Below are 12,423 nucleotides of genomic sequence, written 5' to 3' on the forward strand. Positions count from 1 at the left end.
AAGAAAAAAGGTATACAAAATCTATTATTTTTGTGAAGGGTACACAGCCTCAACGTGTTTTAAAAATTAAAACATTGCTATTACCATTTTACAAATGACACTAATTCCATTAAGAACTGTGTTTCCAGATCCTGTCTTAACTCAATTGCCCAAATTACTGTTATAACATCTGCACTACATTTAACTATCTATCCTGGAACGCATCCACCGTAAAATATATTTCATGCTAGCAGGGGCGGATTTTATACGGGGTGATTCTTATTAACGTTTAAAAACCTCCACAGCGACATATGTGACACTGAGACAAGTAATTTAATACAAGACACATGGGGTCGAAAATATAGGGAAATACCCAAAAAAGCGGATGAGAAATTGCTTAGGAGAACTAGAAGTACATAGCCGAGATCGCTATAAAAACTTATTGTAGGTAACCGGTTTCGGTAAAACTAGTTATCATATACACATTTTCATAAAGGTTATTTATTACAAACAGCTTGTGCCATCTACGCATAAAATCTTCCCATTGAATTTCCAGGTACCTAAAAAAAGAAATAAGCGATACGTCGGCACGTCAAAATTAAAATTACTATGTACAAACATCAAAAAAAGTTTTGCATCACGCCGGTTCTCAGAACTCCTGAAGACAGCGTTGACTGTCGATATTGTATCCAGATACAGTCCCTTTGACTGTTCAGAGATGTCATTAAACCCGTCCAAATATGTAAACAGCCATGCATGAGCAGCGCCTATTAGACGGAGGGGGTCCGAGAGCCGATCAGTTCCGGTCATTCCACCAGGAAGGAGGCACACGGCTCATGTTGCCTGTAGTTCAACCAGGCCTAGACGGCCAATACCGTGGTTCGATCGCGTCCGCATTGTTACTTTGTGCCAGGAATGGCTCTCAACAAGGGAATTGTCCAGGCGTCTCGGTGTGAAACGAAGCGGCGATGTTCGGACATGGAGGAGATACACAGAGACAGGTACTGTCGATGACATTCCTCGCTCAGGCCGCCCAAGGGCTACCAACGCAGTGGATGACCGCTACCTACGGATTATGGCTCGGAGGAATCCTGAACGCCAGCATGTTAAATAATGCTTTTCGTGGAGCCACAGGACGTCGTGTTACGACTCAAACTGAGCGCAATAGGCTGCATGATGCGCAACTTACCCCAGACGTCCATGGCTAGGTCCATCTTTGCAACCACGACACCATGCAGCGCGGTAAAGATGGGCCCAACAACATGCCGAATGGACCGCTCAGGATTGGCATCAAGTTCTCTTCACCGATGAGTGTCGCATACGTCTTCAACCAGACAATCACCGGAGACGCGTTTGGAGGCAATCCGGTCAGGCTGGACGCCTTAGACACACTATCCAGTGAGTGCAGCAAGGCGGAGGTTCCCTGCTGTTTCGGGGTGGCATTATGTGGGGCCGATGTACGCCGCTGGTGGTCATGGAAGGCGCAGTAACGGCTGTACGATACGTGAATGCCATCCTCCGACCGATAGTGCAACCATATCGGCAGCATATCGGTGAGGCATATGTCTGCATGGACGACAACTAGCGGCCCCATCGTGCACATCTTGTGAATGACTTCCTACAGGATAACGACATCGCTCGACTAGAGTGGCCAGCATCTTCTCCAGACATTAACCCTATCAAACATGCCTGGGATAGATTGAAAAGGGCTGTTTATGGACGACGTGACCCTCCAACCACTCTAAAGGATGTACGCCAAATAGCCGTAGAGGAGCGGGACAATCTGGACCAACAGTGCCTTGATGAACTTGTGGATAGTATGCCACGACTAATACAGGCATGCTCAATGCAAGAGGACGTGCTACTGGGTATTGGAGGTTACCGGCTGTGTACAGCAATTTGGACCACCACCTCTGAACGTCTCGCTGTATGGTGGTACAATATGCAATGTGTGGTTTTCGTGAGCAGTAAAAAGGGCTGAAATGATGTTTATGTTGATCTCTATTCCAATTCTCTATACAGATTCCGGAACTCCCGGAACCGAGGTGATGCAAAACTTTTTTTGATGCGTGTGCATCACAATTCGCCAAAACATCGTTCCCATAACATAACACATCACGCCTACAGGGGCGCCACAAGACTGTCAATAGCCAATGCATGAGATGTACTAATTGAGTTCGTCTATGGCAATGGCTATTGACAGTTAGTCGAAAGCAGTTATTATAAAAAAGTACACAGAGCCATTTAAAAAACGTACTTGCTTCAATATCTCCATTGATACCAGTGCTAAAAACATTAACCAAACAAAACCATACGTGCCCCTCTGCGCTCTCATATTTGCCGAAAACCGATTTTCGATATGTGTAACTGTACACGAAATAAAAGGGGTGTTACGTCTTACGTAATTCTTTCTCTATATTCTGATGGTGTGTCGCTTTATATATACATAAAAATATTTTATTAATATACTATTGTATAACTGTTTCGTGTGCTATTACCTAGGATGAAATTATATCACTTTACATGATGAGCTAGAAGTATGCTAAAAAATTGAAGTGAGTCAAATATAAAGGTGTTACAGTGTTTCTCTTGCTACGATTACATGAGGGACAGCTTCCGGAAGACGAAAACTGAATTTCGGAAGCAGTTTTTCGCTGTTGTGTTTACATGGTAAGGCCTGAAACGGTGTGCTGTACCATTCAAATGTCGGTTTTCCGGTCGTCAGTTGTTGCACACAAACGGCCTCTGGAAATCAGCTGTTCCAGTTTTTGATTTAGTCAACACCATGGCGGTTGCTCCTCAAGTAAACATCAAAGGTAGAAAACTTCATGCTCAGTATAATACTTCTACTTCTCCTTCTCTGCGCAAAAAGTCACTGCGTCTACATTAGCCGAAAAGTTTTAAAACAAGACGTAACCTGCAAACTAAGCTCGTTTAAAAAACAGTTGTGTGTTTACACAGAAGCGAAAATCGATTGTGGAAGAGGAAATCCGGAACTAGAATCCCATTTCCAGAATCGATATTGCCATGTTTACATGACCAACCAGAAATGGTACTGGGAAATCGGTTTATGAAATCTGACTTTGGGGGATTTATGTAAATGTAATGTCAGACAAACTGGAATCGCTAGAAGAAAGATGGCGCTGTTCTCATCAAATCCTTTTCCTTAAATATGCAGAACTGATATTCCATGAGAGGAACGTTTCGACTGCTTACATCGTACGCATCGCGAACAGATTGTGAGATTAAGATGAAAGACAATGAGAGTGCGTATAGAGGAATATAGACAGTCTCTTTTCTCTCACTCCCTCTAAGAAATCGCTGATATCGGTGCGAAGTACCGAATCGAATCACTGTGAAGTGGTTTGGGCAGTGAGACGAAAGCTGTAGATATAGAGCATCTCTGGAGTTGGTTTGTTCGTTCACAAAGCAACTCGGACGTTTTTTAACGACGAAGAACCTTAACGATATAACATATTGGTACTTCTTCAAATTTCTTTTGTTACATGAAATGATAACGAAAATAGCCGCAACACATCAATTGAGAAGAAACCACTCACCACGCATCATCCTTTGGATCTTGTGAGGTTTCTGTACTAAAGACATCAAGATACGATGAGCAGTGCTGCAGAGGTCGTGCTAGGTGCCTGGACACGTAATCCTGTATTATTCAACTTGGATCTGATCATATGCAGTATATCTAGATCTATAGAACTGACAGTCCCGTCACACTTAAAAATGTCTTCAGACATTCGCTAAGCTACGCTAGCGGAGCCTAAGATTTTCTTATTTTCTGTCATCTTTCTTTTCTGATACGCATTTTAAACTAACGTTGAACACTATCTCTAGAGAACACCATTCTTCTATTCACGTCGAAGAGTCGTCATTTAATTAGACTTCTTCAAAGTATAAAGTGCACTTATTTTTCGAAAGAAGTCTACTGTGGCCTTATGATTGACTATAGAGTAAATTATCTTTGTAACATCAAATTGACGTACAGGCATGATGGAGAGGAAGAAGGAAAATTCAATTTGCGTGCAGTTAAACACAGGATTTCAAAATACACTATGTGATCAGAAGTATTCGGACACACCCAAAAACATACGTTTTTCATATTAGGTGCATTGTGCTGCCACCTACTGGCAGGTACTCAATATCACCGACCTCAGTAGTCATTAGACATCGTGAGAGGGCAGGACGGGCTCTCCGCAGAACTTTCGGACTTCGAACGTGGTCAGGTGATTGGGTATCACTACTGTCATATGTCTGTACGCGAGATTTCCACACTCCTAAACATACCTAGGTCCACTGTTTCAGATTTGATAGTGAAGTGGGAACGTGAAGGGACATGTACAGCACAAAAGCGTACAGGCCGACCTCGTCTGTTGACTGACAGAGACTGCCGACAGTCGAAGAGGGTCGTAAACTGTAATAGGCAAACATCTATCCAGACCACCACACAGGAATTCCAAACTTCATCAAGAGGCACATCAATTACTATGACAGCCGGTAGGTGAGAAAACTTGGATTTCATGGTCGAGCGGCTAATCATAAGGCACACATCACGCAGGTAAGTGGCAAACGATGCCTCCCCTGGTGTAAGGAGCGTAACAAAATGTGGCGATCCGGTGGCAGGGTGTGGGTGTGGCGAATGCCCGGTGAACGTCATCTGCCAGCTTGTGTAGTGCCAACAGTGAAATTCGGAGGCCGTGGTGTTATGGTATGGTCAGAATTTAAAGAAAAGTATTTTATTTTAATTTTATATTTAATATAAAATGAAAATGTTAATTAGCGTATACTGAATCGTATTTTAACTAAAATAACGTTTTTTCAAAGAAGTAAAAAAAAAATCGTTGCTACTAGTGGGCACAGAACTAGTGACGTAGCGATTACAAAGATTTTATGTGACAAATTTATTTATCGGAGGCTGTGTTAATAACCTAAATCTGTTTTATGCTTCACAGCGATATGAAATCTTATAATCTCCAAAGGTGACTTTTGTGTCGTGATGCTTTAGGAAACTGACGCCTGATCACTGAACTCCAGTCACAAAGGATCAGTTCACAAAATCGCCTCGTCGGAGTAGTAGGCGTCAAGACGAAAAGCCTACTAAAATCGACCCTGAAAACTTTTCATTGATATAACTTTTTTCCTTCTTTTACTCGTAGTGACTGAAAGATACGAATTGTCTCATAATTATCTTGTGTAAACGGTAACTGAAACTGACCAGACATTTACAACAACAACAACAACAACAACAAAATTGTAATGTACTCTATTTACATGCCTGCAGATGGCACTACAAAACCGCTTTATTTATTAAAATAACTGCTAATGTCGCATTCAGATGTTATTATAACTAATAACTGCAATCAACATTACTTAGCTTCACAACATGGCGCTGAAAGTTGGACATACATATCTTTTTTTGAGAAGTTGGCTGTAGATTTTGCTGTTGCGCGCATATACTAACTCTGAGTCTGAGATATTAATACCGCGAGTGGTAGCGAGCGAACGGTTGTTGAGAGTAGTCTGACGCAGACTGGCGTGGAGAGAAACCGCGCGTCAGGTGAGGTCGCAGCCGTCCTGACCGTGCTAGAGGCGCCAAAGGACATTTTTGTATTAATCGAAGATTTTTGGTAATTTGGGTTAGATAGAGCAGCAATCAGTCGTGGAATTAAGTTGCTTTAATACGACATTTAAATTTCACAACACAGATCAGATTTCGATCTGTCAGGTCATTATCAATGCAGTGCGGAACTGTAGCAGTTGTTCGTGCTCAAGTGAATGCTTACACAGTTGGTACTTTGTCTTTTTGCTGCGCGTAGTTGTTGCATGCTTGTGCACAGGACGGATTTTGTCAGATTCGTGTATGTATCTTTGTTGTGACAAGATACGTGAAAAATATTTTTCCTTTTCTTTATACACAACTATATACCGGGTGATCAAAAATTTGAAAACTTAATAAACCACGGAATAACGTAGACAGAGAGGTAAAAATTGACACACATGCTTGGAATGACATGGGGTTTTATTAGATGATAAGAAAAGACAAAGTATTGCTAGACGCGTGAAAGGTCTCTTGTGCGCGTCGTTTGGTGATGAACGTGTGCTCAGCCGCAACTGTCGTCATGCTTGGCCTCCCAGGTCCCCCAGACCTCAGTCCGTGCGATTATTGGCTTTGGTGTTACCTGAAGTCGCAAGTGTACCGTGATCGACCGACATCTCTAGGGATGCTGAAAGACAACATCCGACGACCATAACTCTGGACATGCTTTACAGTGCTGTTCACAACATTATTCCTCGACTACAGCTATTGTTGGGGAATGATGGTGGACATATTGAGCATTTTCTGTAAAGAACATCTTTGCTTTGTCTTACTTTGTTATCCTAATTATTGCTATTCTGACCAGATGAAGCGCCATCTGTCAGACATTTTTTTAATATTTGTATTTTTTTGGTTCTAATAAAACCCCATGTCATTCCAAGCATGTGTTGCAATTTGTACCTCTCTATCTACATTATTCCGTGATTTATTCAGTTTTCAAATTTATATTGACTTTTTGACCACCCGGTACATCATATAACATGGAAGCTTCGTTCGCATACATTCATTGACTGATTTACTTCAAATTTTTTACCAGGATGCCTCGATTAATACAAAAATTGCCATGAACACAGTCAGGGCAGACAGCGACCTCTCCTGACCCGCGGCTTCTCTCCACGCCAGGCTGCGTCCGAAGGGAAAGCAATTGCTTCATTCTTACATGTTCGGGTTAAACATATAATAATATAAAACGTAATAACTTGAGACGTAAACGAGATATTTATTGGCGGTTTGCTTCTACAAGTATGGTAACTCAAAATGTTTTCTGTGTTTGCTTGCTCCATATTAATGTCCAACCTGTAGGTGCCTGGATAGTTTTGATCAGATAGTGCGGAAACGTGTGACCGGCAGCCTGGTGTACTCACGGTTGAGGCCGAGGTCGTGGTAGGTGAGGATGGCAGGGCGGCCGCGGCGGCCGCGCACGGCCACCAGCACGTCGCCCTGGCCGGTGGGCACGCGCTCCTCCACGCAGCCCGCGTCCTCCTGCGACAGCGAGCGCGCGCTCGGGAACTGCAGCTGGATGCTGCGCAGCTCGATGTCGTCCATGCTGTCCGACGGCATCGTGCTGCAACACACAGCAGAACGCCCGCGTTCACTACGGCAGTCCGTCACACGCCGCGTCTCCTCACTGTGCCACTGATCGGCCGTATCAGACGTCCGTTTGTGACGCACTGGCGCTCTCGCTCCGGTCTACCACAACTGATGACAGAGACCGAAGATTTCTGTAGGCGAGTCTACCAACATACAGCGTGTTTCACAATGTTTTGGTGATTTCGAGTTTGAATGACGCGGGCTACAAACAAAATACAGCGACAGTGGCGCCGTCTATTAGCAGATCGGAGCGCCACGTTTCACCCCCTATACAGGTCAGTAATCACGTACTGGTCGAACCGACATCGTGCGTTCCGATGGAATGCTATTTTCGCTACGGCGAATCAGTCGTGCGCGTGCAATGTGCCTTTCGTACGTATTTCAAGATTCAGCCGCGGTATCTAGTTCTGGTAGATAACTAAACTCCGTCCAAACATGCCTCGGAAGGCCCAACGGTACCGACCGGCCGCCGTATCATCCTCAGCCCACAAGCATCACTGGATGCGGATATGGAGGGGCATGTGGTCAGCACACCGTTCTCCCGGCCGTATCTCAGTTTAAGAAACCGGAGCCGCTGCTTCTCAATCAAGTAGCTCCTCAGTTTGCCTCACAAGGGCAGAGTGCACCCGACTTGCTAACAGCGCTCGACAGACCGGATGGTCACGCATCCAAGTGCCAGCCCAGCCCGACAGCGCTTAACTTCGGTGGTTTGACAGGAACCGGTGTTGCCTCTGCGGCAAGGACGTTGGCTCCTGCTGGTAGAACAATACTGAATTGGGTAAGAAACTTCCATGGATCAGCCAGTGCATCTATTCCAAAGTCAACCGGCCCTCGGAAAACAGTCCGAACTCTCGAGAACTTCGAACGTGAGCGTACCAGTTTACCGGTAACGTCGTTCTTTATGAAAACGTGTCCAAACGCTGATCACCTCACCGGCATCCATTCATAGCGTAATCCGGTGTGATCTGCATTATTATCCGCACCGCATAATTTCCAAACGCGCTTGTATCGAATGACCGCCTCGCTCGCCCGATTTAACCGCGCCATACTTTTACCTATATGGTTATTTAGACACGAGAGTGTACTCCGACGAGCAGGGAAGCTTGTAACAGTTAAAAGATCGAATTCACGATGAAATTTCCAAAATTCCTCCAACAGTTACGAAAGATGCGTTCAAAAACTGGCTGAAACGCCTGGAGTATTCTGTAGCCGCGAATGATCGTCATATGTCCGATGTAATATTGCATAAGTAAACTTGAATAAATGTTGAGCCTTGTAAAATATTCAGCTTGGTTTCACGATTGGTTTGTGTGCTACTCAAATTTGAAATCGTCAAAACATTATGAATGGTCTTAAAAACACCGTTTACTGCTGCTAGCACCACTAAGTAAGGCCCTTGAGTAGGTGACAACCAAAGTGATGTCTGAGGACAAGCTAAGTTTGTTAGCTTGCCTGACACTGTTCCAAGTTACATCAATGCAAAGGTTACCCCAACTGCTGTACGGATCATAACTATTATACAGAATATGTAAAACTCACAATGCTTCTCGCGTCCAATTGTTCAATTGTTGCTCGTCATCCAGTAAACACAAACACACACACACACACACACACACACACACACACAAAGTACAACAGTAATTTATCACATGTAAAGTTACGAGTAAAACCACACGAAGCAAGAAAAGAGAGAGTTAAGTATAACATAATAGGGTGAGAGATTAGCATCGTAAACTCCACTCTGTGAAACATATTGTATGCTTCACGATCACGAACCAGAAAACATTTGGTCTGGTATGCTTAGCTTTCATACAGTCTCTCTTTCACAGTGTGAACGCTGCAGCAATTACAGTTTTTACTGCGCACGGCTTCCGCAAGGGATACAAGAACTTCATGTTTAAAACGTGACTGGAATACGATGCACTTGCTTTACCAACGATTGACGCACTTTTGAACGTGCAAAACATTTCCAGCCACCTTTGATGATGTCGTGAACGACTCTAAGGCAGTAATTGTTCTTTACAGAAAATTATTACTCCGCTTTTCTCTGAAGAATGACATTCAAAGCACCCGTGCTCGTGAACTATCTTTTAAATAACTAAACGACGAAAACTAATATTTTTACACATAATTTCGTTAACTCTTCTATTAGAATTTTCGATTCGTATTTTAAATATAGTGCTACAACCTTAGATTTCCTTTCCCACCTTTCATTCGGTACCAGAGATGAGAGCAGGAACTGGATTTCGTAAAGCCGTATTTTTTAGCCAGTTGCCACTGATCCAATACGGAGATACCTGTGATCTAATTTCGCAATGTATTGGGTGTAGGTGCCCAGTTTCAGCTACTTTCTCGTAAATAATAAAAATTTTCAGAGAATCAAGAACGTATTTTCTAGCCTAGAGCGTATTTTTTTTGAATATAGAAATAGCAAGGCCGGGGATCTCCAGTGCAAGCAATTAATTATACCATTCTGTGCACTTGGATCACTGTCTGATGCTTCTGTGTGTCGTCACGAGAACGAAGAAGGAATATAAGGCAGAGACAGAAATAACTTCATAGTTGTAGAAGCATAGCTTTCCTTCACACATTGTCACCAGGAGGCAACCCTCCTACGAACGTTTTCTCCCTTTAGGAGAAGTGAATCAAAACCTTTTATAATCTGTCAACTACCTGCAGAGATTTCACTGCTCAGAATACTGTCGAAACCACTGGTTGACGCCAAACTTCGCGTCAGTGCTCTACAGTCGTGTTGTTACCTCGTAACCCGCTGCGCCAATTACTCAACGGGGCGCCGTTACCGAGGCGGTCCGTAGTTTTCGGCCTTGACTTTCGCTGCACACCTCTAATTATGCTCGAAGCGTTGTGAAGGTGTTCGCAAGACAGCGTTCTCTTTGTACTCCCAACTGAATTCATTCGATTTGAAGACACTAGATACTATCATTCACAAGGCGGTATATTCTGTAAGATACTCGTAAATTGACATCCTCACATGCTGTCAGCTAGTAAAATGCATGTAGTTTGTGAAAGAAACCTTTACCACATGCCTGTCTTTTGGTAGCGTCGTACGGTAACGAACTCTAGGTTTATTTACGCATTTTGTCACAATTTTGTTACTGTAACATCCTTGCCATAGACATCATCTGAACGTTGACCAAAGACAATGCTACACGAAAATAGCCTGGAGATCATAAGTCACGGAGAGTTACAAAAACAGAGCGTCGATAAGGAGAATGTCGATGTGCCTTAGCGATACTGGTATCATTTATGTGTGATTTTAGAAATTCATCCTGAAGTAACCGGTGCACGTAATAGAAATGTAGTTTAAGGAAAGCTTAAAAACTTGTATTTGCTTACACTCGCTTCCCAGAAGAACAAACTTTTTAATTTCCTGCACCATCTCCTTGGCCAAGATACACTCCTTTTCCTCGATTAACGGTAATGCGTATGGAAGCTGATGTGCTCACGCTGTAAGACACATTTCGCATGCATCAGTCGTCACACTTAAACAAGGTCACACATAAACGCAATCTTTGCTACATCTCTACGCCTATAATAGAGAGTTCTGTTGTTCTAATCACCCTCCACATTCTCTTTTGAAATACATAAAATCATGCGAAACAAATAAGAAATGAATAAGGAAACACTTCTATAAAATTGCCGAACCACTACAGACTGCTACAGTAAAACCAGGTGTAAAACAACATAGTGCTCAGAATAGAATCTCTGAACGCAGATAACAAAAGACAAGGAAGCTGTAGAGAGACGAAGAGTGTTAAAGCGTGGTGCAGGCGACTGTAAAGGGACGTCGCAGGAAGCTAGAAAACAACATACAAACATATGCTTGCACACACTGAATCAACAGAACGACAAAATTTTACCATCTTCAAGAAATAAAAGATTTAAACTTTTCAGCCTGACACGTCATACTTTACTTTTGGTGTGTATATCAACGCAGTGACAGTGCCATTAATTTTTCTTTAGCGATCTTGAGTTCAAACTGCTGGTCATACAAATTTGTTTTTCTTGCCTTCTTTTAATCCATTAGCGTGCAAGCTTTTTTCCAACAATATGCGTGAATACACAGTAGTCCACTTGGGCCATATTCTAGGTATTTCTCACAAATATGTAAAACAGTACTTATACAATATTACTACTCATAATTTTATTGACAGCTTGTTTCATTCTACATCTGATATTGTTCACTGGACAAAACATTAATCATCTCATCAAAGCTGCACACTGGTCGCGTTGCGGGGGAGTAGAACTGCTACGAGGCAATGATGTGACGTAACATGACAGTGGTGTGGCGTGTAAGTACCAATCGGTTGTATACAATCAGAGCAGTAAGACCCGTCGATCTGAAGGTGTGACAGAATAACCGAAAGTAGTTAAGGCACTTGGATACGCCTATGACCATACAGCGAATGAAGTTCTTCAATTATTCGGTGTGTCAACGGGAAGTGCCTACCGTGTCTGCAAGCGATGGTGTACCGCTCACTGCAATGTAACACGGTGCAAGAACGGTGGCCGTAAAAAGATTCTAAGCGACAGTGACAACTGTTACGCCTTGTCAGTAAGCACTGGTTACAAACCTCACAGGAACCGCTGCTGTCAGCGAAAGCAGGTCTCTCTTAAAGAGTATGTGAGAGGAAACTGTGAAGAAATCGTCATTCGGCGCCGGGTATCTCGCAAACAAACAATGTTCACAGCGGCACATGAATCTGTAACTTTTTCAACAGACCAAACAACACCGTAACTGGGCAGAGGGTGGCTTGAGTTGTGCTGTCTGTTCCGACTAATTCCTGTTTTGTATCTTTTCAAATGATACAAGGCATGGAGTGCACTGACCGCCACAATGCCGGGAAAAAATACAAGACCCTAAAGGACTCTGTTCAGAGGCACCAGGGTATAGTAGATGGATACTGAGAGGGCGTTGTGTTAATAATTCATTTTTCACGGTCATCGGTGACGAGATGAGAGCTCGGGAAGCCCGTCTATGCACCCTCTGTTGTGACTCAGCCGGCGGTAGCTGTGCTGAGTTTAGAGGTGAAAATTATATGCCACATCCAATCTAGGGTGCAACTATTCCGCACCGACGAGGATGTGCTCCTGTTGAATAGGTTCAGCCATTTGAAAGGATTCGCACTGTGGACACGGGGAAAGCTGGGTGGACGTATCGAGAGATTGCTGCTCATGTTGGACACAATGTATAGGAAGTGTGGTCTGTGGAACATTCTCACACT

The 12,423-nt window shown here is 43.4% G+C and overlaps 1 protein-coding gene across 6 annotated transcripts in view; it reads right to left on the reverse strand.

Annotated features, from left to right (window-relative positions):
* The window catches only part of LOC124795329 (protein NDRG3), a 547,589-nt gene that overhangs the window by 126,438 nt on the left and 408,728 nt on the right, over positions 1-12,423 (reverse strand). For all 6 annotated transcript variants that reach the window (XM_047259309.1, XM_047259311.1, XM_047259310.1 and 3 more), the window contains one exon: positions 6,952-7,151. In XM_047259309.1, coding sequence (XP_047115265.1) covers positions 6,952-7,151 — 200 coding nt within the window. The remainder of the gene's footprint in view (positions 1-6,951; positions 7,152-12,423) is intronic.

This window comes from Schistocerca piceifrons, chromosome 4 (genome assembly GCF_021461385.2).
Source record: "Schistocerca piceifrons isolate TAMUIC-IGC-003096 chromosome 4, iqSchPice1.1, whole genome shotgun sequence".
Taxonomy (NCBI): Eukaryota; Metazoa; Arthropoda; class Insecta; order Orthoptera; family Acrididae; genus Schistocerca; species Schistocerca piceifrons.